At 38.7% G+C, this 26,026-nt stretch overlaps 1 protein-coding gene across 3 annotated transcripts in view; it reads left to right on the top strand.

Annotated features, from left to right (window-relative positions):
• Nucleotides 1–26,026, top strand: part of RAI14 (retinoic acid induced 14) — a 117,725-nt gene that overhangs the window by 74,385 nt on the left and 17,314 nt on the right. For all 3 annotated transcript variants that reach the window (XM_087958531.1, XM_087958529.1, XM_087958530.1), the window contains exons 4-7: nt 17,095–17,183; nt 19,824–19,888; nt 21,243–21,300; nt 23,537–23,607. In XM_087958531.1, the coding sequence (XP_087814657.1) occupies nt 17,095–17,183; nt 19,824–19,888; nt 21,243–21,300; nt 23,537–23,607 (283 nt within the window). The remainder of the gene's footprint in view (nt 1–17,094; nt 17,184–19,823; nt 19,889–21,242; nt 21,301–23,536; nt 23,608–26,026) is intronic.

The following is a 26,026-nucleotide window of genomic DNA, read 5'->3' as shown; positions in this document are numbered from 1 at the left end:
CTAGAGAGACATAGAAATGAAGGCTTGATGGTTAGGGGAGTGTTCTTCCATTAGCATTTCCTCTTTTATGCATTCAAACTAGCCTCATGCAAAAGTTCTAATTTAATAAGCATAAGTGCAGAAACATAAGTGATATGGAGCATGCCTGGGAGCATATGAAGCACCTACCAGGAACATCTTCAACAGGTATGTTTATTCTTGGGCTCCCACAGCTCCCTCTGCAGCTGACACACAGGCCTAGGAATGTATTTGGTTTAAGATATTTTCAACAAGAATCTTCCAAATCATGTTTTCCCTTCAGATCTGGATCCCTGCACTGCCTTAATAAATAGAGCCCACTCTTTTTGCCTTGAGGCTAATTCACTTTTAGATATGTGTAGGATGTGGAATGTGTGTCTGTTGAATAACATTAAAATTAATTTTGCTTTAAAAAAAAAAAAAAAGTACTTGTGTCAATCTGGCGCTTCATCCTCATCATCCTGATAGCTGTGTTCCAGTTTGAATTCTGATAGCTCATGCAAAGTGTGTGGTGTTTTTCTTTCTTCTTTTTTTAAAGACTAAAATAATATAAATAGTTCTAATGCTGAAAGCTACAGAAATAATTGATTCCACTGGACACTTCAAAATAGCTTACAGTTTCAAGTCCCTTGATAAAAGAAAAGCCCTCTGAATTATATGAGTGGGTTGGAAAGGAGGAAGCAGCCAAGACAAGATGACTCTGGGCAATTTATGGCAAAGTCTGAGGCTGAAAAACCGAGCGTGCTCACTTTGTTTACAGAACCATGTTCTTGGCTAATTCTCACTTGCTCTGGATTTGCTTGTGCTGCATTGTCCAGTTTCTGTTTGGATGAAGAAATGAAATTATATCTTTGAGTGACCTGAACTTGAAAGCTCTAATGTAGCTTCAAATTTCCCAAATAAGGCTTCCTCCACATCATAATATGGCATTACAGGACCTACTTATCCTTTTGTTATGTTTAAGAGGAGAGAAAATGGGAAATGGATTGAGTGTCTGTAACAGCCAGAATGGAACAACTTGCCACAGCCAGCTAAACTAACCCTGTCCTACTTGCCATGGCCAATTTGCTGCAGGACAACTCCAACTATTCAGTTTAATTACTTAAGCTAATTTAAACATTATTTTAATTTTTGTCATTCACATTTCATTTTGTCCTCCCTTTTGCATCCTTTCTTTAATGATTCTGTTCTGCCATTTCTTTGATATTAGTGTAACTCTTGTGTGGTGGCAAGTTGACCGAAAGCAATTTGGCTTTGATGAGTTGTCCCGCAGTGATTTGACCATGGCTAGTTGGCTGTTGCAAGTTGTCCTAGAACAGAGGTCTCCAAATTTGGCAACTTTAAGACTTGTGGACGTCAACTCCCAGAATTCTCCAGCCAGCTATGAATTCTGGGAAGTTGAAATCCACAAGTCTTAAAGTTGCCAAGTTTGGGGAGCCCTGTCCTAGACCCTGTAACAGCTACCTTTAAATGTATCCGCGTCATGTATTGGACTTCAGGTTGGGAATGATGGGAGTGATAGTCCCAAATATCTGTAGGGTTAAGGTGAAAGCTTTTTTAAGACAATGGGTGTTGTTATTAACCATGGGCAGAGTGAAGCAACCATCTTAGACAATAGATCTTGGTTGTCATGAAAACACAGCAGGTTCTTGAGTTACATAATGTACAGATATTTTAGAGTCCAAAATGGGAAAGATTTTGTGACTCATGTTTCAAAATAGTTGTGCTGTTTGTTATAAATCTTGTTTCAGGTGGAAGAGTGCCTCCATTTACTCCTCTATTTTTAGTAGCAAGAGAACTTAGGACCTAGATTCAAAGTTTTAACAATCAGGCCACCTTGTGGTCATGTGCCCAACTTTGGATGCTGAACAGCACGGTTACATTTATGGCTGTTTGCAGCATCTCACGCTTATGTGACTGTGTTTTTATGATAGTTTTCCCAAAAACCAGCACTTCCAGGTTTTGGAAAACCGCACCCATAGTGAACCATTACTTTGCTTAACGACTGCGGTATTCACTTAATGACCATGGATTTACTTAACGACTGTGGTGAATGGCTTAACTACCACCGCAAAAAAAGGTGGTAGAATCGGATCGGTCACATGACAGGCTGATTTTACAACCATTGACATATGACCATAATGAACAGGCTCCATTACGGTCATATTGAAGGACTACCTGTATAGTGATTTTAATCTGCTTTTTATCACATTCATTCTCCACTGGAATGGGACTGAGAAGGAAGAATGGTCATTTGCATAGACATTTTTGTGTATATTTTTAAAATTATTTTTCCTTTCTATAATACTGTATATTATCTATAGGATGAGATGGGTGTTCCATAATTTGTCCAATGGTTCTGTAACTCTCTCTGGAGTTACAGAGAGTGAAGTATTAATACAGCTTTCTTCAGCCTACAAGTTTTCAAATGTATTGGATTTCAGTTCCATTATTCCCAGCCAGCATAGCTATGCTGCTTTGGGATTATATGGATCAAAGTCCCTCTCTCTTGGACTTCGCCACCAGGTTAAATAAGGTTAATTCATAAATTACTGCAGAAATGCTGCTTTTATCCAGCTGAATTCTGAAGAAAAGTTGCCCATAAAATCGTCACAATCTCAGGGGCTGAGTCTTTTTATACAGATGCTAGTGCCAGGCAAAAAAATGGCTATGAATTCTGTAGCTAGTTCCAGTACATTTGCAAGGTCCCTAAGTTGGGATGTTTTAGAAGGGAGGTTGCTGAATCAGACAATACAAACCGTCCAATTTACAGCAAGAAATATTTTTCCTCTAATAAACAGCAACCATTGCAAATAGGTTTATTCAAGACCTGAGCTACACAGGTGAGGGAAAATTCAGAGAAACTGAATACATTGCCTTAAATTTATTGGCAGAAAAGTGAGCAATAAATTTACTTGATAATAATAGTCCATTCAGTAATGTACAGCATAGTTATCTGATGTCAGTAAGATTTTTTCCCCCAGTTATTCAGGAAATTGTTGTAGAAGCGGATTCTTAATTTGAAGAATAATTGATCTCAATCAGGGTTGTCCAGTAGAAGCCATATTGAGTCTGACGTCACTCCTCCTCATGTGGATGCTAGAAAACTTTGTGCAGTGTCCTATCCTCTTTCATAGCTTTGTACTTAGGGAGATGATTTACAAGAAGCTTGTCTGTTATGGTTAAGCTCAGTTCTCAGCAGCTTTTCGTATATGTGTGTTTTGTGACCATTTGTTTCCCCAATTCTCTGATATGTACCAAGAATTGAAAAGGAAGAGAGATGAAGCACTTATCTTCTCACTTTCTCCTGAACTTCAGAGCGATTTAGAACTCCAGCAAATCTGTGAGTCATTTCTGAATCTCTCTGAAGACTAGTTATATGTAAACAGATGTCACCAAGAGAGGTTTTTTTTTTAGAAGTGTTTCTTTCTAGGACCAAACATCAGGTAATACTGATCTTCCTACTTCATCCAAGATCTGCCTCTAAAAATTATACAAAGAATGTCTTGGTATATATTGTAGCTCTAAATTAACCTAGCCTTCTCCATCATGGTGTTTTTAAGCTCCAGCCAATCTTGGCATCAAACATGCTGGATGGGTGGTAGAGGTATAACACAGCACATGGTTTAAATTGCACCTTGGAAAAATCGTATTAAGCTTCAGAATACCTTAAATAGGGTGTTCTTTTTCATTCTAATCTTGAATCATTTTTTAAGCACAAAATATTTGTTAGGGGACTTTTAAGTTGCCCTTATCCTTTTTTTGGCAAACGTTTGCCAAACATGGCTGGAAAAAAAAAACCAGGCTGTAAATCAGTTGCCTGATAGTTAAATTGGAAGAAAAACAAGTCAATATTTTGTTTCCTAAGGCAATTTGAGACTAGAGGTTCATGTTCTGATATAATTTTTGTTAAAGCAACAATAATCAAATCTATAACGTTTTGAAAGGCTGTAAGCTGATTAATCCATTTCTCTCCTTTGGTGTAGAGAGCAGCACAGCTGCTCTACAAATTAGAAATGGCATTAAGGTTACTTTACAAAACATAAATCAGAGTTTAGATTTAGTTAGTGGATTCCTAGCTTGTTATATATGAACCACAGATCACATTTTTTTAAAAAAAACCTTCACCCAATGTCTAAACAAACAAGGTTCAAACCCCGTGCTTTTTCTGGTTTGATTTCAATTTATTGTAAATTGTTGCTAACGTATAATAACAGTTTCAAGTACGCTAAAGTAAACTAAGCTGTCTGGCTTCTATGAAAAATGGGCAGAAAGTATTGTAATTCATATTATTGAGAGGGATGTTCTTGTTCCATGTAAAATGAAATTATGGTTAACCACATGTGAATTAGCCCTTTACATGTACTTTTTAAAGTAACTTAAAATAGGGTTAGGGTTTGAACATTGTTGATCAGCCCCCATGTAGATGTTCTTTTTGTAGGTGAAGACCAAATTTAGCTCTTTCTAGGGAGTTGAGTATCTTCAAGCGTTTTTTAAATTATTGCCTGAAACTACTGTAAAAGGACTAATTGTATATCATCTACAAAGTATTAAAAAAAATGCTTCATTGGAAGCTGGAAGAGAATTCAGCGTGGAATGCATTGAATGGAGCTGGTGTTAATGATTTATTTCTTGGATTTATATCCCTCCTTTGCGCTAGAATGTGGGGATAGCATATATGGCAGTTCTTCAATTTTCCCAATAACAACCTGTGAGAAAAGTTAGAAAGAAAATATTTGATTTAGAGTTACAAAGTGAGTTTCTGTGACTCCACAGAGCAGTCTTCAACCACAATTTGGTTGTAAGTTGTTTTAGATATAAGTTGACACCACAGCTGTTCTTATAACAATTGTAAAGCAAGTCACCATGGTTGTAAAGTGGTTGTAAAGTGACTCATGTGGACAGTAAGTAAATCCAACATATTCAGTGGGTGTTTTCTGTGGCACCCATGTGGCCTCAGGATGCTGCAACCAGTCCTTAAATGCCTGTTGCCAAGGGCCTGAAATGCAATTATATAACTGTGCTACAAAGGGTACAACAGACATAATTTTGACAATGGGTCATAAGTAGCTTTTTAAAACTCCATTCTAACTTCAATCATTAAGTGACAGGCCATAAGTTGAGGACTATCCGTAACCACCACTGATTCCTAAACTACCTTTAAAAAGAATAGAGTAGGAAGAGAAATTTGTGCTGCAAGTTTCTTTTTTTAAAACTGAGTCATAAATGTTGGTGCTGGAAACGACCAAACTCACCCAGCATGAAGGCCAACACTTGAAGTCTCACCTTGCAGTCTGATTAAAAATTAGACTCAGGTTTTATGTATTCTGCAATTAGAATCCATTTCAGGGTTGTAAAAATATTTGAAAGTTAAGGAACCTGGAGGATGGTCTTGATGAAGAGAGGGAAGATCCATTGCCAAGGCAATATCTGTCTGTCTGTCTGTCTGTCTATCTATCTATCTATCTATCTATCTATCTATCTATCTATCTATCTATCTATCTATCTATCTATCTATCTATCTATCTATCTATCTATCTATCTATCTATCTGTATGGTATTCAGCTTTGTTCGGGTATTTTCCCACGTCATTATAGTTGTGCTTTTAAAGTTGTAGCAACGTTTCGGCAGAATCTCATCTGCAGAAGCCTGATGATGGCAGATGAGATTCTGCCAAACGCTTGCTACAACTTTAAAAAGCACAACTACAATGACGTGGAAAATACCCGAACAAAGCTGAATACCATACATGTAAGTACCCGCTAAAAACTTAAGAAAACATATATTTATTTATATATATTTGAAAATATCTCAGAGAAACATCTCATTCTTAAAAAGAGAGGAAGCACACACATTCAGACTTGCAAAATTATCTTATGGTAGCCACTCTCATAAAAGATTTAGGCTTAAGTTGTGTCTGTTTCTTGGTCTGGTCTACCTTGTAGGGCTGACAGAATTAGAGCCCTGCAATTCCTCTGAAAGGAAAGATACCTGGAAAGCACCAAATCATAATCATTGCAACTTTTGTCAGTCTTAGATATGGCAATGCAAAGCATCTCTTTCTTAGAATTTCCAGTTATTCCAGGAACAAGAAATAGCTTATTCCCATGTATTGATAATACTGAAACTCTTTAACTCATAGGGCAGCAGTGTCTCCATTTGCATCTCACATGGTATCCAAGAGACTCCTATACATTTACAAATGTAATAAACTTAATAAAAAATGTATTGGAAGTTGGCAGGGTACATAACAGAACACCAATCTCTGGAATATCCTTTATTTCTAAGAATGTCTCTGAGCTCCATAGGTCCTTTTAGAAAATAGTTGGCTGCCTCCCAGGTCATTAGTAAAAAAAAACAGTTTCACATGTTCAGGTTAAAAGGAAAAGTAAATTAGAGAAAACTACATAGGATTAGCTGGGCAGCATCCCTACCTGTTTGTCAGGATCTGTCAGGATTAGTGCTAATTGTTGCCTCTCTTTTTTGTTTTAAGCCTGTAGTTAGGAATCAAGTTTCTGGAGATGTTCCACCTGCTCATTATCCTGATTTATTTTTTTTAATCTTTTTTTAAGGTAAAAGTGGAACATATTCTCAGGTTAGTTGTGCGTCTCATAACTAAAACAATACATACTTAAGTTCATGTGGCTGCACAGAAAGCTTTGCTTTCATCTGAACGCTCTCCTTCCTCCTATCCCCAATAATTTATTTTTAAGAGAGTGAATTAATTTGTTAATATATTAACAGAGAACGTATTATTTGGAAGTAGACAAATGTATGTTTTTCCTCCCTGCTCTTCCTCCTGGGGGAAGGAATATCTTAATTTCAAAGCCTTGCCTTTCCCCTCTCCTTTCCTTCTTTCCCAAAAATCACAGGCAGTTGGTAGTAATACATTTTGAACTTGTCAGGTGCATTGAAGGAAGTGGGGAGCCTGAGGTTTTCATGAAATACAGTATTTCTGTTAATAGGCAGTCATGATGTACTGAAATGTAGACAATGATGATTAGTGGAAAAGGAGACATTCTGATGCCTTCTATAAGGAAGTAGAATTTTTTGAATTTAAAAATTATTCATGCTATATAGTTATAGTGGAACTATAGGGACAAACTGGTACTGGATCATGTTACATTTTTGCTTGGTCTTGGTCTTAATTGGGGTTGTTGTTGTTGTTTTTACCTGCTGCTTTGATTTTTTTTCTGTCAACCTAAACGGAACTTTCTTATCATCATTCCAATTTGCAATGCAGAAGCTTGGGTGTCTGCCAGATGATCACCTAAAACAGAGGTCTCCAAACTTGGCAACTTTAAGACTTGTGGACTTCAACTCTGAGAATTCTCCAGCCAGCTATGCTAGCTGGAGAATTCTGAGAGTTGAAGTCCCCAAGTCTTAAAGTTGCCAAGTTTGGGGGGGCCTGACCTAAAATCTGATGCAAATTGCTTGGAATCATAGAATTGGAAAGGCCCTTTAATCAATCAATCAGAATAGAGCTGGAAAAGGAACCTTGGAGGTCTTCTAATCCAATCCCTTGCTCAAGCAGTGACCCTATGCCATTTCAAACAAGTGACTGTCCAGTCTCTTCTTAAAAACCTCCAGTAATGAAGCACTCACAACTTCTTTAAGCAAGCTGTTCTACTGGTTGATTGTCCTCGTTAGGAAGTTTCTTCTCAATTCCAGCTTGCTTCTGTCCTTGATTAGTTTCCATCCATTGTTTCTTGTCCTGCCCTCTGGTGCTTTGGAAAATAAATTGATTCTCCTCTTCTTTGTGGCAGCCTCTCAAATACTAGAATACTGCCTATCATGTCACCCCTAGTCCTTCTTTTCTTTTTTTTTTTTAAAACAAGTTTTATTAATTTTTAAAACACACAAATTATCATTATTCATTACATGTTTAAACCTTTTTCCATTGTAAATTTAACAAGTCAGATAAATTATGATTCTGCTTTAAACCATTTCCATATAACATACCAGAACCTCTTATTCAATTTCTCTTTACTTCTCTTTACTCTTATTCAATATCATTATTATTATTTCATCTGTTTCTTTCTGACTTAGTTACTATTGTTCTCATTCTATATTTCTACAAGTTTTTACTAATTCTCCCCCAAAAGACATATACACACAACACACAAAACATAAAAAAAATCTTTTTGGAAAGTAACTTGGACCCAGGTGTCTCTTTCTTCATGGACTTCAATTATATTCATGCTCATCTTACATATCATTACTTATTTTATTTACCATTCTAAGCCTTCTATATTAACTTCTCCACGTATTTCACACTTCTTAATTCTACCTTAATTAATCATCTTAGTTTGAATCATTATATTTGTATCTTTTGTCCATTTTTATCATCCCTTTGTCTCATTCCTTATGAAAAAAAGAAAATCAGTTTCTCCTGAAATCATTAATCAGAGTATGATGCCTTTCTATCTCCCCTAAGTTAATCAAATTAATCTTTAAAATAATATCTAATACCCAATCAGATTTTGCTTGGTACATTCTATCTAACTAATACATCCAACACAATTAAGTGCATAATTAGACAATAAATCCAAATATTAAAAACAAATACTATAATAAAAATTTTATAATAACATCAATACCATAATTTTATTAAACTCTTTAATTAAAACAATATTCTAAACCTCTCCTATTACTAAGTTTTAAAGCTAATCATTTTTAAACATTTAAACATTTTAATCTCTTGTCAACTCTTAAACCATTGCAATACTACCATCTCATCTTATGTACCTTGCAAAATCTTTTTTTTTTTTAAATTATACTTTATCCATTATCCATAAAAAATTCCTTTTTTTCATTTAATTTCAAAACATTGTAGCTTTTCTCCACCTTTTCCCTTTCTTTCTTCTCCCAACAAACCTTTCTACCCCCCTTCTTCTAGCCTCTGCCTTACCGGCTTCCCTTCTCTGTCGTATTCCTTTTCCCTTTTGTTTACTATCATCATATTGGTTTTGCACTTTATTTTTCCCTTTCTTAAATGTTTTTAGATCTTAAGTCCTTAAGTCCTTTAGTTTTCTTCTTTTCTCTTCTTTTCTTTTCTTTCTCTCTTCCTTCTTTCTGGATCAAATTCTGAGATTCATTAAAGATGGCTCCTTCCTTTCTTTCTTGTTCCTCTGCTGTCTTCATCTGTTGTAATGTTTGTTGATAATTAGTAAGCGCCATTTCTAAGAAAAGGAAAGCTTCTTCCACACCATCTTTACCATTTTTTTTGCTTGTTCATATTCTTTTCTTAGTTCCTCAACAGAAAGAGCCATTATAAATCTTTTCTTTTCTTTTCTCCTTCTTTCTTCTTACAACAACCAGAATATTCAAAGAAAATAAAAAAGATAAAACAGTCCCAAAGTTATCAATCAGTCCAAACCAAGGCAGAGTTCTCACTTTCTCCTTCTGGGGTAATATCAATCAAAGAGAAGAAAGTCCAAATCTGTTTAAAATCTTATTACAATATATTCTAGTCTTCAAATCCTTAAGGCATCTGCTCCAACAAAGTCTTAGCATACAAATCAGAGGTTTCCGGTTTGTCGGCTTCGCGGCGGTAGGGATTCGCGAAGCTGCGCGATCCTGCCGCGCTAGCCGTTTTGGGGCTCCGACCCGGACGGGTGCGGAGCAAGGCTGCCCTGCAGGGGTAGCTGAAGGTAAGGGGATCCGGAGGAAGGGTTTGGGGTGTTGCAGACCCCCTCCCTGGCCGGCAGAACCCCCTGTTACCAGGGCGGTGCAGCGGCGGTCCGTAATGGCCGCCACAAAGAAGTTGACAGCCGGGCAAGTATGTGCAGGAGGAAGAAGAGAAAGTTATTGAAAGTAAAAGTTCTTCTTGAGTCGACCCAGGGCTTTGAGATTTATCTAATTTAATTCCTGGAAAAGATGGTTTTCTGATGATTTCTTCCACAAGAGAAAAAAAGCGGCTATTTTGAGGTGCTGAAGGAAAGTTTACTCTCCCTCCCGACGAATTAAGCCGGAAGGGAGAGGATAAAGAAAATATATTAATTTGGATCTTGTTGGAGGAGATGCCTTGATGACTTGAGGACAGAAATACAATCTTAATAAGGCTTTAAAATATAGACTTGGATTCTTTTTTTTTTATTTGTTTGATACCACCCTGGAAGAGGAAGGGGAATTTTGGCTTGCTTGGATTTATTGAGGATTGTGGATTTTGGGATTGTTTTGCCTTTCTCTCGGAATATTTGGTTGGTGTAAGAAGAAAGAGGAATAAAGAAAAGAAAAGATTTATTTATAATGGCTTTCCTTTTTGAAGACCTGAGGGATGAATATGAGCAAACAAAAGCAGCCTGCAAAGATGGCATGGAAAAAGCTTTTCTATTTCTAGAAATGGCGCTGGTCAATTACCAACAGACAATGGAACAGATGGAAACGGAAGAAGAACAACAAGGAAGAGGCGAAGACGCCATCTTCATTGAATCCCAAAACTTATCTAAGGAAGAAGGAAGGAAGAGAGCAAGGAAAATGAAGGACTTAAGATCTAAAAAAACATTTGAGAAAGAGAAAATATGATGCAAAGTAAATATAATGATAACAAACAAGAGAAAAAGGGAACACAACAGAGAAGGGATCCTAGCAAGGTAGAGGTTAGAAGAAGAAGGGGGGGTAGGAAGATTTGGTGGGGAAGAAAGAAAGGGAAAAGGCGGAGAAAAGCCTCAAAGCTTTAAAATTGGATGGGAGAAGAGGATTTTTTTAGAGACAAAGGATGAAATATAATTTTCTGTAAGAAAGATTCTGCTAAGGTACAGAAGATGGTATTGTAACATTTATATTTGAAATAGTAAATTAGAATGGTTTAAGATTTAATAAGAAATTAAAATGTTGAAGTTTTTAATAATGATTGATTTTTAAAATGTAATAAAATATCGAAGGAAAGGAGGATACAATGTATTTAAACATTTTTGGTGGATAGAATGTACCAAGCAGAACCAAATTGGGTATTTGTTATGCTGAATGTTAATTTTACTAACTTAGGGGAGGATAGAAAGGCATCATACTCTGATTAGTGATTTCAGGAGAAATTTTTTTTTTTATTATAAGAAGAGATAGAGGGATAATTGAATGGGCAAAAGATACAAATTTAATGATTTAATTAAGATGGATTAAATAAGATAGAAATGTGAAGAGTGATATGTGCTATTATTTTAGCCCATGCAAAGAGAGGTAACTGGGGCCAAGGTACTTTACTAAAAGATTTTTTTTATGTTTGTTTGTGTTTGTTTGTGTTTTATGAGAATATTGGGGAAATTATTGTAGAAAGACAGGGAAAGATTCAATATGTAATGATTTGTTTGTTGTTGAAACTTTTAATAAAACTTGTTTTAAAAATAAAAAAAAAAAAAAAAAAAAGTCTTAGCATACAAATATTTTCTTTTTAATCCTCTCTCTTCCCACTCATCGCTTAAAACCAATTTTCACCTAAAAAATAGGTTTCTTAATATCAGTTATTTATTCCGTAGGAAAAGAGGGAAAGCTATCCTTTCAGCACCTTCAAACAGCCGCTTTTTCCTCTTCTGGCAGGTATTATTCAGAAAGTCATACTTTTCAGGAATTTTATTAAATATGTCTTAGAGTCCTAGGAGCCAAGAAAAACTTTCTCCTCTCAAGCACTTTCTCCACTTCCTCCTGCGCATTCTTACCCGGCTGCCAGCTTCTTTGTGGCGGCCATTACGGACCGCCGCTGCACCGTCCTGGGAAAGGGGTTCTGCCGGCCAGGGAGGGGGTCTGCAACACCCCCAGTCCCTTCTCCGGATCCCCCCTACCTTCAGCTGCCCCTGCAGGTGGCCTAGCTCCGTACACGTCTGGGTCGGAGCCCCAAAAGCGGCTGTAGCGCGGCAGGGATCGCGCAGCTTCGCCAAATCCCTGCCGCTCGAAGCCGACAAACGGAAGTTTTTCCCTAGTCCTTCTTTTCTATCCAAATGGCTGCCAATGAAAAATGTTGACTTGAGCTGGAGTCTGTTAGCTGAACAAGTAGTCTTAGACTTACGAGATCATTTTTGTTGTTAAGTGAGACATTTGTTAAGTGAGTTTTGCCCCATTTTACATTTCTTGCCACAGTTGTTAAGTGAATTACTGCAACTGTTAAGTCAGTTCCCCAGTGAATCTTCCCCATTGACTTTGCTTGACAATCATAAATATCAACCAGTTACCAAGTATCTGAATTTTGATCACAAGACCATGGAGATGCTAAAAAGGCCATAGCTATGAAAAAGAGTCATAAGTCACTTTTTTTCAGTGCTGTTGTTATTTTGAACAATCACTAAACAAACTGTTGTAAGTTGATGATTACCTGTAGTTAATTTACTCTCTTAATATGAGTGAGACAACTCTGCACACCATGATCAAGGAATGGGGGAAGATACTTATGTAAACTGATGCTAAGAAAGATCAGTTCCATGTTATTGCATCCCCTGGTTGAGTCATAACTGCATTAGAAGCCTAGCAGAATCTGTTGACTTTTCTGAAGTTATGGGACAAATAGAGACTTTAAGCGAGAGAGGAAGCGAAAGGCATTCACCTCTCTTGAAATGACACAAGCACATAAAACAGATCCCTCTCCATGGCAGCTGTCGAAGGGCCTCTGCTTTGATAAATAGTTTGTTATGGTTTTAGGAGCGATAAGCCATGTAAAGAAATGTTTGTGGGGGTCTTGGTCTGTCTAGTTTTATAACTGCTGCTGGAGAGGCGCTGACATCATTGCATCTTTATTTCTGCAATTTCATTTGTCTGTGCAGGGAAGGGTCCATCAGGAAGAAGTTGTTGGCAAATTAATCCTGATTTCTTGAAAGAGTCTGAAACATTGCATCAGGAAAAATCAAACAAGAGGGAAGAAATAATGCTGTTTTCTCTCAGAGAAACTATACTGCTATAGTTTAATGTGTTAGTTTACTGTAATTTTCATATGATGCTATTGCAAATAAATATATTTTAATCAGTAGTTAATGTGAAGCAAGTGGTATGCTTGGTAGCTTGGAATAGCCTTTTGAGGGTCCTTGTAGCAACTGCTATCTGTTTCCAGCTACATAACAGAATTCTGGCCACAAAAGTTCATTTGCCAAGGAAATCAACTGGTTTCTCGAATTTTGATCACCTTCTCTGCTGTTGGAAGAATTAGTGTCATCCATGAGTTGAAATAGTTCCTAAAACACCAATAAAGGAAAATATTTGTGGCTCAGGGTTGAAATAAGGCCTCCTTGGTGATCTCTGAGCTTGATTGTTTTCTTGCCAGCATTTCATTACCCAAACTAAGTAACCAGCACTGATGACGTTAACTAGTTTGGGTAATGAAACATGTGCCAAAAAACAACCAGGTTGAGACAACACCAGGGACCCCTCAGATCCTAAAATCTCATAGAGTTTGAGAGTCTCATCCTGAGACTGAAATTTTATGTAAAAAAATAAAATAAAATTCTTCTTTGAGGAATAAGATTTGGTGATGATGTGAGATTTTATTTTAATATTTTTTAGGAGGTTGCTCTCCCCAGCATCTGCAGCAAAGCATTCTGTGACCCAATCTCTGGCAGCTCTCATCAGTAATTTGACTCCACTGATAAATCTGGTTAGGAGGTCTTTAGACCACCTACTCTATGATGCGAAAATAGTTTTCATTATCCATTATGTGGCTTTCCAAATAATTTTTGCATTATGAACCTTTTACCTGGCTTTAAATTCCAGAAAGGGAAGTTCATGTATATTATGCACATTTTACCAGCAGCCTTTTTGTTTGTCTCTAAAATTCATTACAGTGAAATGTGTTACACTTGGCAAAGTTTCTTTCACAAACAGAGAAGTTGGCATGAAGATTAAATCTGTCACTGCTTTAGCCAAACTGTTGCTATGCAAGTATTTTAATTAAGGCAGATGCTGCTGAAATATAAACTCTTCTGAAGTGTGGTTTGCACGTTTCTATGACAAGATATCTCTATCTTGCATACGTCTTTTGAGTCTAATATATTTTATTTTGTTTGGAAATTTATATTGTGTTCTGTCTTAGCAAAATTAGAAGCTGGGCTGTTGGTGAGGACATGGTCTTTTCCCTAACCATCCATATTTAAATAGCTCAGGGAACATTTCATGGGAACAAACTGTTTTAAAAATTCTTCCTGTTGGTATCGTGGTAAACACGTTTGTGTTCTTAGTCGTTATTTCTCATAAACAGTACAAAACATTTTTTCAGTGAGTTCTAATTTATTTCATAAATTCCTTTGTTTCTGTACAGACCTGTTTATAGCACAAAGTTGCTTGGATGAATTTTGTTCCTGTTTGAAAACACACTACTAAAAAAACAAGGTTCTCACAAGCCCAGGTTCACCATGTCGTGTATGCTGGAAACCAGAGCATGAGTTAGACATGAAGAAGCATTACCATAAATTATTTTTCTATAACAAAACCCTCTTCCTCCAAGGTGCTTTTTCAAAAGGCAGCTGGACTATGTTTTTTTTTCCTTGAGGATGAAGAAGATGTTTCACTTTTCATCCAAGAAACTTCCATCAGTTCTGGCTGAATGGGAAAAGGAGGACAGATGGAAGGATAAATTCTAACAGGATTTTGGGGTGTGTGTGTGTGGGGGGGGGGGGGAGATTATATTTTTTTGCAGTCATGTTAGCAGTCCTTGAGAGCCATTGCCCCCAAGTGGCGTCAATGGCTCTCAGAGAGAGTACTAATGACCAGATAACTGCAAAGAAATATAACCCTTCTACCACCACTCTCCAACATCCTGTCGGAACTAATCCTTCCATTCCTCCCCCAATCCCACCAGCCAGCCAGAACTGATGAAGCTTCCTGGATGAGAAATGAAAGGTCTTCTTCCTTAAGGGGAAAAAAACCTAGTTCAGTTGCTGTTTGAAAAAGCACTTTTGAGACAGCCATGACCTGGATGACTGAGAATCTCCATAGACATAAAAACCCCTTCCATTTCCCATGGAATAACAGGTGCCAAAACTGCTGTCATTACATAAGAGATTCTCTCTGAGGGGCTGATGAAATGCCTATGATGAAGACAACATTCTATGAATTTGAAGAGGTGGACTGTAGTTGAAAAATGTTTGTGAGACATACAGGTTAAAACACTGAGAGTTTCTATTCTTTCTACCACAAATTAAATTAACATAGCCATTTGGAAATTGGATTCAGCAAGACCTCCTTTAGCAACCACAGTTGACACCATAAAGTTGATGAAACATTTCTAAAGAAAACAAGCTCAGGTGGCGTCAAAAGATCCCACAGGTCAACCTTGAGCTACAAATATTTTATTCTATTGAACATTCAACTTCCCTTTGCTTTACAGGCCTGTAAATGCATGGATTGACTGCAAAATTATGTTTTCATCACTGTCATAACTGCGAATGGTCACAAAATCAGGACTACTTGCAGAAGCGTATACAGTATTTTAAAATAAACCAGATTTTAGCTTGACACTTTATTGGAGTTAAATGTTTTAATTTTTATTTACTTGTGAACATAAACTATTTTGGGAGAGCTTCGGCTTGTAAGATAGTTTAGAAATCATAATGATATCTGTTTGGAGAAAAGAATTGGTTTGATAACAGGATATTCAGAATGATATGTTTGGAGTGGTGCGGTGGCTTAGAGGTGGAGCTCTCGCCTCACAATCAGGAGGCTATGAGTTCGATCCTAGATAGAGGATATCCTAGATATTTCTCTCTCTGGGCACAATGAGAATATATCTGCTGAACAAAACTCCGCATTGGCGACAGGAAGGGCATCTGGCCATTAAAACACTCTGCTAGCCCCATTCAGTTGCCCAGACTCCACGCCGCAAGGGATCATGGGGTCGTTAAATGACGATTATGATATTCAGAATGCTAGGTTTCATCAGAACTAAGTATGTAGTGCCATACAGTTTCAGCATCCTGGTTATCTTTGTATATACATCAGTGGTGCTCTCTGAACTTGGTTATTTCCTTCCAGATATCGTCAGTGCTCTGTTTGCACTGAAGACATCTGCAAGGAAGTGTGGGGAGTGGGGTTTACTCTGTTTTATATACAGTAGCATGACCTGCCAGTATTGGTGGGAGTGATGTTTTTTCTTTGATAGTCCCTTGATTAGGCTTTTATTTATCTGAGTTGGTAGTTCCTTGATTAATGTAATGTTTACTGCTTGTTTGTTTGTCTAGTGTTAATCTTCGAGCTAACCCTTGCTTATCTGTGTATTGATTGCCAGTTGAGGAGGTGTTCTGGTTATATGAACATTTTATTTCTGACATATCAAAATTCTGCAGAGAATTGTGTATTTCTTTAGGAAAGAGACCCCTAAGATTCCAGAAGTCTATAATCAATGTATCTTTTCAATCTTTTCAGTTATGAGTTTTTGTAATGTTGAAATGTCAAGTATTATTTAATCTGCAGTTATAATAACTAGGGTCAGAGCAGGCGTTTCACAATCCTAAACATCCTGGTTTTAAAAAAGTTTTAACAATAAGTTATTCTGAAGGCCTCCCCTCCCCTTAGGAATATAATCTTGTTTTCTCCCTGTTTGAAACGTTTCAATGTGGAAGACTTTTAACTCACCCTAGACTTAATTTCTCTCCTTGGCTACAAAGTTGGTGGTCTTAAACAGATCATCAGAGTTAAGTTTCAGGTCTCCATTATACTGAAAATTACTAGCTGGTTTATTTATTTTTTACTGATTTTATTAAACATTTAGCTGCTAATCATTATACCTAAAAGCTTCCAAAAGTGCTTATTATAGGGTACTAAGAATGTATTTGAGAGGCATCTGCTCTAAGCTTTTTAATTATGATTTTTTTTATGAGCATCATTCTGTTAAGTGGGTCAAACCAGGACTGGGGAAATGTACATTCACGTCCCTTCTTGGCTCTGAATTGTGTTGGGTGACCCTGAGGCATTCAGTAATGTCTTTCAATTTAATTTCCATGATACTGGGACCACATTTCCTTTGAGTTCTTAGAATCACAGTAGGAGATACATATATTATTCAAGCAAACTCTTTCTAAGGCAAAGATGAATGTGATCCACCAACAACATTTTCTTATTACTTATTATGAAACTGGCTAAAGACATTATAATTCTTTCTTTCAGCTTCCATCTTGCTGCCTCTAAAGGATATAGTGAATGTCTCAGGCTTATGATTACACATGGCGCAGAAGTTACAATTCTGGATGGAACAGGTACTGAAATTCTCTGTTTAATGTGAAAAGATATGACATTTGTATGCATGCATGTGCATGGATGGGCGTAGTCCCCTGGCATTCTTTGCTTTCGTGGGACATAGCTATTGTAGAAGCAGAGGGAATGGCTTTGAGGAATAGAAGGAAGAATCAGTGCCAAGGCAACAGTTGGATGAAGGAAACAAAATGAAATTCAATGTAGAGAAAAGTAAAGTCCTAAACTTAGGCAAGAAAAACTAAAAGTACCCATACAGACTGGGTCAATAGCTGTGAGAGGGATCTTGGAGTCTTAGTGGACAACCAGCTAAATAGGAGCCAGCAGTGTGCAGCAGCAGCCAAAAAAGCTAATGCAATCCTAAGTTGCATTAACAGAGGGATACGATTGAGATCAAGTGAGGTATAATACCACTCTATAAAGCCTTAGTAAGACCACGCGAGAGTACTGCATCCAGGTTTGGTCACCACACTATAAAAAAGATGTTGAGGCTCTAGAAAGAGTGCAGAAAAGAGCAACCAGGATGATTAGGGGACTGGAAACTAAAACGTATGAAGAACGGTTACAGGAACTGGGCATGGCTAGTCTAGTGAAGAGAAGGACCAGGGGAGACATGATAGCGGTCATCCAATATTTGAGGGGCTGCCACAGAGAGGAGGGGGTCATCCTATTTTCTAAAGCACCCAAAGGCCAGACAAGGAATAATGGATGGAAACTGAACAAGGAGAGATTCAACCTGGAAATATGGAGAAATTTTCTGACAGTGGGAACAATCAACCAATGGAACAGAAGTTGCACTCGGAAGTTGTGGGAGCATCATCACTTGAGACTTTCAAGAAGAGATTGGACTGCCATTTGTCAGAAATAGTGTAAAGTCTCCTGCTTGGGCAGGGGGTTGGACTAGATGACCTATGAGGTCTCTTCCAACTCTGATTATCTATTATCTGTTAAACAGGCTGAACAGTTATGTATACAAACATCTCAGACAAGCTTCTCTGAGTTCACACAAAGAAGGAGAGAGAGGCACATTCTGACTTGCAAGATTTTAGTACCATAAATGTACAATAAAATGTACTATAAATTTACAATAAAAGTAGTATTAGACTTTGTTTTGTTCCTTAGGTTCCTTAGTCTGGTCTACCTTGAAGGGTGGACTTGTACCTTCTTTAGTCTAGTACCCCTCCAGGTGCATCCATTTCCAGCCAACCCATCCCATGTTACTTAAATACATCTGAATACTCCAAAGTTAAGCAAGTCTGTGGGTGTGGTTGAATTGACGCATGGATATTTTGGATATATAGGGATGTATGGAGATAAGTTTAGCATTCCCATATCTAGTGCTGCACAGGTATGTTAGACTAGAGTTCACATTGCAGTTAATTGAACACTTGAGTTGCAGCCAACACTTCTGGAGAATGCAAGAATGAGAAAGGCTGCATTGTGCTAAACCATTATTCTGTTTCCAGTAAATATTTGTATTCTGATTAATAACAGCTTTCCAGTATCTTAAGTTAAGCTCCCCAGTTGACTTAACCAGAAATGGCATGAACTATACTTGGTTATTAAAGCATCCTGCTCATAAGTTCTACAACTGTATTCTGCTCTACCCCACAACCTTGTTTTGTTTGTTTGGTTTGGTTTGGGATGTACCATAATTTTTAGGGCTTCAGATCAATTTATCTCTCCTTGGTTGATTCTTTCAGTACTATTTAGTATGCCAGGAGGGGCTTGCTCCAAGTCCCATCTGCTAGGAAGTATATTTGGTAGGGCCTAGGAGGAGAACTATTTGTGCCATGATACCTGTCCATCTTAGATTGATCCCAACTTTAAAGATTAGATTGGTCCCAACTTTAAAGCCTCAATGACTTGGTTCTGTGCTTGAACCTGGGGCCCTGGATTTCTGATGGAGCCCATCATCTAGTTGTGTTGACTGTATGATGTTTCTGGTTATGTCAATTGTATGATGTTTTCGTATTTTTTTCTTGGCAGGCTATATACTTTATGTGATTTTTTTATGTGGCTTTATTATTTTTAATATTGCGAGCCACCAAGAATCATGTGGTTGAGATGGATGGCCATATACATCTAATGAACAAACTAAATGCAGCTTATGATTACTATGACTGGAATCAACATATCTGTTAGCCAACCCACATTCTACAAATACTGAAATCTGAGGGCAGATTTTCTGCAGCCAAATTATAGCCTGCTCTTTGGTTTCACTCCTTCAGATTCTCTGAAGCCCATCTCTTTCTGTAAGATGTATATGTAGCATTTAAGCAAGGTTTAAAGTACAAATTGATGAAGTCAGATATTTTTTGTTCTCATTTAATGGTAATATGTACTTAAACTTGGAGGTAGGGAAGAGAATATTAGTGCAATTATTTGTTGATTATGTCTGGGTCTGCTTCCTCCTATAATTCTGTGAGTGAGATGGGTAGTTTAAAGTAAAGTGAAATGGATGAATGGATGGGGGGTAGATAGATAAATAGATAGGTAGATTATATTTCATCAGCATGCTTCAGATTTTTGAATCTAAAGATATACCCACTTAGTACTTCAAGCTAAGGTTTTGAATAATATTCCTTTCATTTTTAGTGCTGTTTTCAGTAAGCCTGAAATAATTATGAAATATTTACATATAGGGCACAATGCTTTGCATCTTGCGGCCAAGAATAACCATGTTGACTGCGTCAAGAGACTTCTTCAGGTGAGGTGCTTTATTCTACTCCCACCCCAACATGTCTGGTTTTCTGACTAAATGCCAGCCTACATTAGGCTTCTTTCTCTAAGTAGCCAATTAAATGGATTTAAACGTTTGCAACAGGATCCATCTAAATCACTGGATTATTTTAAATCCTGAGCTTGTGAGTAGGAGATCCTTAGATTATATGGTTGTTTGCTGCTTTTCTTTGCACCACAGTGTAATGGTGCTTCACTAAGATGCCTGCTCTACACTTTCTTCTTGCTTGTATGATCCAGTGGGTACAATTCACATAAAATGCCATATAATTGCCTGTACTGGACGTGGTAAATGTTGACTTTTTAACATCTGACAAGAATTATTTGATGTCAGGCTAGAAAATAAGAAGAGCTGCAATTGCCCAAATCAATTGTTTGATGTGGGAAGTGCTAGATTTGTTAGTTGAAAATAGTGGTTGTCCAGTTTCTTCACAACCACATCTGATAGCAAAGCTTTAAGCCATGAATCAAGCTCTTTATTTTTACAATGGGGTGGGAAAATCTTCTTGGCTGGATTCCAGCATAGACCCATGCAATTAGATGTTGATATCAGATTTCTATAGTTTTCCACTTTTCCCAAAGTGGTACATTACCAAATGAGATCCAATATATTGTTTCCTGTGAATGGAGTTCAGTTTTCTATCTAATGTTGTAATATCTACCCTCCTTTCTAATTCAGTAGACTAACCATAGTCTTTAGTCAGCATTTTTGGGTACGACTGATGTACAGGAGGTATAAAACCACCTACTAAGTTCAGAACTGACATTGTGCTCAGAAGTTAAGCAGGGATGAACTTGGTTAATACTCAGATAAGAAATCTTCAGGAAATTCCAGCACTGTAGTCCACAGTCCAATCTGAAAGTATGCTGGAAAAAAACCGTTACATTAGAAACTCTGCAGACTTCCTAAGAGAACCAAAATCTCTGTCAGCACCATTTGTCCATTTATTTTTCTTTTGCTGCAAATCTAAATGGATTTTTCAGTCAAAGATAGACCTTTTTCTTTTATTAAACAGGTATTAATATATTAATTGCTCACACCTGTTTTTGATATGTTCTTTCTAAGTTTCAACCAGTCAAAAGCAAATTGCTTCACTTCTTGCAGTCGTGCAATGAAGCGGTGTTGGATGATCAAGTTTGCAAAATGGATTTAATCCTTTTCTAAAAACATTCAGATTAATTTGTCCTGAACATCTAGGTAATTCTGGATAAATCTCAAAAATAGTTTGATATTCACACCAAAAACTTACAGTGTTGCAATCTAACTTTCAAAATCCTTCGTGTTCTTACTTTACTAAGTCTTCTTTTTTCTCATTCTATAGTCCAAATGTCCAGCAGAGAACACAGATAGCTCGGGCAAAACCGCTTTACATTATGCAGGTATTACATAATCATTTTGCTTCCACCCATTAACATAAATCTAGTATAATTTGTGCCTTCTGCTTAAAGTTCAGTAACAACTTTGACAAACAGGAAAGGTGAGACTGAATTGACTACAACGTGTCACTAATTATCTTAATTGCTTTCATTATATTCCCATAGTAAAGATGGGGTTGAATGAGGTTTGCTGAGTAAATTTCCAATGGAACCTGATAGAGGTAGTTAGGGGTGGGATTCTACTGGTTCAGACTGGTTTGAGCGAACCGGATGTTAAATTTACATCTGGTTCCCCAAACTGGTAGTTGAACAAACCAGCTGACCCCACCCCTACCCCTCCCAGGAGTCTCTACATGACCCGTTTTGGATGCAGGGTCTACACAAAGGCTCTGGGAGGGCGAAAAACTAGCCTCTGGAAGTCCAGAATCAGGCCTGTTTCTGGCTTCCGGAGGGCCTCCAGACCCCGGGAGAGGCCATTTTTGCCCTCCCAGAGGCCTGAGGGAAGCCTCCAGACTCTGGGGAAAGCAAAAAATGGCTGTTCCGGAAGTTCTGGTAGGCCACGCCCACCCAGCAACCGGTTCGCTGCCCGGTTGCTAGGATTTTTGAGTCCCACCCCTGGAGATAGTCCTCACTTACTGACCATTTGTGAAGGACTGAAATAACAGTGGTGATGAAAAGATAATGTTATTTATTAATTAAATTTATTGGCCTTTGTGGTCCACTTTTGCTGTGTCCTTCAATTACACGATTGCCACTATAGTTGCACTATCCTGGTAAAACATGAGGCTGCTACATTAATGTGCTATATGCTTCGGAACATCCTTTTGACTTCAAATCTGAAGCACTGCATAGCTCTAGCAACAAATTATGGTCAAGCCCAGGGGTCTCCAACCTTGGCAACTTTAAGCCTGGCGGACTTCAACTCCCAGAATTTCGTAGCCAGCTGGCTGGGGAATTCTGGGTGTTAAAGTCCACCAGGCTTAAAGTTGTCATGGTTGGAGACCCCTGGGCTAGACCATGAAAATGTGATAAATATAGTCAACTGGTGCAGCTCCACAGTGAAGCAACCTTCTAAAAGGGCTTTTAAAAAGAACGAGATGACCCATTGGGTCATTGTTCCAGAGATACCGTATTTGCCGGCGTATAAGACGACTTTTTGCCCTGAAAAAGATGCCTCCAATTGGGGGTCGTCTTATACGCCGGGTCGTCTTATACGCCGGCAAATAGTAATTGGGAAGCACTGCGGCTGCCCGCGGCTGAGGCACTTTTGCGACTTTTTGCCCTGATTCGTGGAAACGAATCCCGTGAAGCCGAAAGGAGCAGCCAGCCTTCTCCCAGCTCCCAAGGAAACGAGGCTCGCACTGCCCGAGCTCCGCTGAGGTATCCGGCTGGGGCTGTCAGGAGTTGTTACCGCTGGCGCGGCTCCGCGGCTCCAGTCCCGTTGCCTCGGGAAGGGAAAGGCAAAACCAGGAGCTGCTGCTGCCATTGCAAAGCGCCGCCGCTCTTCCTTTTGCCTTTCCCTTCCCGAGGCAACACGGGACTGGAGCCGCGCGGAGCCGCGCCAGCGGTAACAACTCCTGACAGCCCCAGCCGGATACCTCAGCGGAGCCGGGCGGTGCGAGCCTCGCTTCCTTGGGAGCTGGGAGAAGGCTGGCTGCTCCTTTCGGCTTCACGGGATTCGCTTCCACGGTAGACAAAAGTGCCTCAAAAAAAAAAAAAGTGCAAAAGTGGAAGGCGTGCGGAAGAGGGGCGAGTATATAACAAACTATATTTTGAGTGGAAATGTTGGGGGGGTCGTCTTATACGCCGGGTCGTCTTATACGCCGGCATATACGGTACTTCTCTAACTAAATAGACAAGCAGAATGACAACAGATGGGCAAAATAGCAGTGGAAATGGGAGTGACTTACCAAAAATTTGCTGGCTTCCCCATTGAATTACCTTGCGAGAAGCTGACAGGGAGCATTGGAAATGATGGTCATGGGGATGTGACTGATAGCAGGAATGCAACGGCGCTGAAAAAACACAACTTCACCAAGTTTTAATTTTACAGGATTACAGGTCCCAGATTTTGGACACATTATTTAGGTTAGCCTGCTTGAGGTGCATTGTTTCAAAAATCGCTGCCCTATGACACACTGTTTTGCTCAGTTAAAGGTTACAAACTGACAAAAAGGAGAGTTTTACGAGTATATACTGAAGATCTTCTAATTTTACAATTCTTTTCCCTCCCCTTAAGCTGCTTCTGGCTGCCTTCAAATAACTCAGCACCTGTGTGAACACAAGTGTCCAATTAACATCAAAGATGCGGTATGTAATTATGATTTCATTGGCAATTCTTGTATCCTTTTAAGCTTCTAATGTCTTTCAGTTCCTGAAATATTATTAAAACCTAGTCAGCAATTTTTGTTTGGCATTCTTTATTCTATTATTTTTTGTAGCAAAGGAGCCAAAGAGGCATGTCCAGTTGAAGATATCCCAACATAGATATTTATATCCACTCATTTCACTTTCAGAAATGCTGTTATTAACAAGAAAGCATGCAGTAAAAAAAAAAGCCATCAGCTGTATAAAGTATCAGCTAGTTTTTACTTTGATATCTGGTTCTGTACCAGGATCAGAAATTCAGAATGCATTAACAAGAAATGTTCATCTACGTATTAAAAAGATAGCATTGCAATAGTTTCATAATGAGAGGCAAGTTTGATGCTGTATAACAACTGGCAGTCGTGGGTCATATTTATTTCCATCTGATGACTATTGCCATTATAATCTCTTTATTTATGGTATTCTTATTCCATGTCCGAGCTATCTAACTTCATTAAACTTCATGGTTCACTTTTACATTTTCTTACTTGTTTTATGTAAAGCAATCCATTCAACTCCATTCAGAGAAAGAAGGTTGAAATTAGCTTTCAAGAAAAGCTGGACTGCCAGTTCTTACAACGATATCTTTATGCATAAAGAACAACAATAGTGACACTCTCACACAACTTTTCCTTTAGTACCGTGTTTCTCCAACAATACGGCCTCCACCAATAGGAAGGCCCAGCATGATTTCTAGGCATGAAGTGAAATTAAGCCCCGCCACCAAAATTTAGGCCTATTTAAACCATGCGTTTCCCCGCCATTTCTCACATCGTTTGTTAGAACTACATGAGGTGAAGAGAAATGGGGGGGAAGGGCGGGGGATGGGGAGAAAACTTGCCTTTAGGAGTGCCCTGCAGGTAGCCGAGGCTAGAATACCCTGATAGCCGATAGAAGCTCCCTGAAGGCAGAGTCCCCAGCTGCTTCAGGGCGTGGCGTGGCTACCGTGTTCCCTCGCCTTTAAGGCAGTCTCTTTTGGGCGATGGAAGCTCCCCAAATGCAGTCACCAGCCACTTCGACCGGCCGGTAGAAGCGGCCTCGGGCGCAGCACACACACACACACACTCCCTCGCCCGAGGCCGCTTCTACCAGCCGATCAAAATGGCTGGTGACTGCACTTGAGGAGCTTCCATCGCCCAAAAGAGACTGCCTAAAGGCGAGCAGACACGGGTAGCCACACCACGCCCTGAAGCGGCTGGGGACTCTGCCTTCAAGGGAGCTTTCATCTGCCGATAGAAGCAGCCTCGCAGCGAGGTACGTGCGTATGGGCTGCTCTAGGTGGGGGAGGAAATTAAGTCACCCCCAAAAAGACGGCCTAGCCGTTTTTTCAGGGGTCAAAAAAAAGGCCCGGCCTTATTTTGTGAGAAACACGGTATTACCTTTCAATCTAGTAACTGGAAGGTGGTTTTGTTGAGTTTCAAGTTATATACACCAGGCCCATGAGCATGAGAGCAGCAGGAGCTGCTTGGAAGTTATGCTTAGGTTTAGTAGATAACAACACTTGGTCAACTTGTCTGGTTTGAAGATAAGGAGGAGAAAGACCAGGCTAAAAATTAGACTATGGAGTTACACTCTTCCCTCCCGCATGGTCTCCAAAAATAACAATAAATATACACAATATCTGAATTGACTGGATGTTTCCATCCATACTATAGGATGGGTAACAATTTTATAACAATGGATAGGATAGATTTTGTTACAAGGAAGATATGCAGGGGTGGGATTCAACCGGTATTACTACTGGTTCGGTCAGAGTATGTTGTGTACATGTGTCAAACAATTGCAAAAAAAACATCAGCCATGCCATTCAGACAGCTGACAAGCGCTGGGCGCAGGTGCACAGCATTTGAAAATCCTGCTTTTACAACCTCAGCTGTGCCGCGCAAAGCAGCTGAGGTTGAAAAAGCAGGAAATAAAGGACAGCCAAGAGCCTGGGCAGGCAGGTGGGCCAAACAGACGACCAAAAGGTCATTGCACCGAACCAGTTTGGTGTCTGCTGCTCTGCAGAACTACCAGTTCTATAGAACCGGGCTAAACTGGTAGCATCCCACCCCTGGAGATATGTAACGTTTGGGTACAAAAGGTAACTGAGATTAGATTTTAAAGGTATGGAGCTGTATATCATGGACAAGATTTTTCATTTTGCTCTGGGTTTTTTATTGGAATGCTTCTTGTTGGTTTGTTTTTTAAAGTAATACATCTATTTTAGGGGTTAGGGTTAGGCTACAGTTGTGATATATACACAAAATGACAAAAAAAAACTATGCCATTTTTTTTCTGCAGTTAAGCGGCTTTCTAAAGATAGCAAATGAAGCGTTCAGGAATATATGTAATCCTAGGGCTGAAGGTTGCACATGGCATG

The sequence above is a fragment of the Notechis scutatus genome, chromosome 2, assembly GCF_049901735.1.
Source record: "Notechis scutatus isolate UNSWTSFEM ecotype Mainland chromosome 2, rNotScu1.2, whole genome shotgun sequence".
Taxonomy (NCBI): domain Eukaryota; kingdom Metazoa; phylum Chordata; class Lepidosauria; order Squamata; family Elapidae; genus Notechis; species Notechis scutatus.
This window is presented reverse-complemented; position numbering and strand designations above follow the sequence as displayed.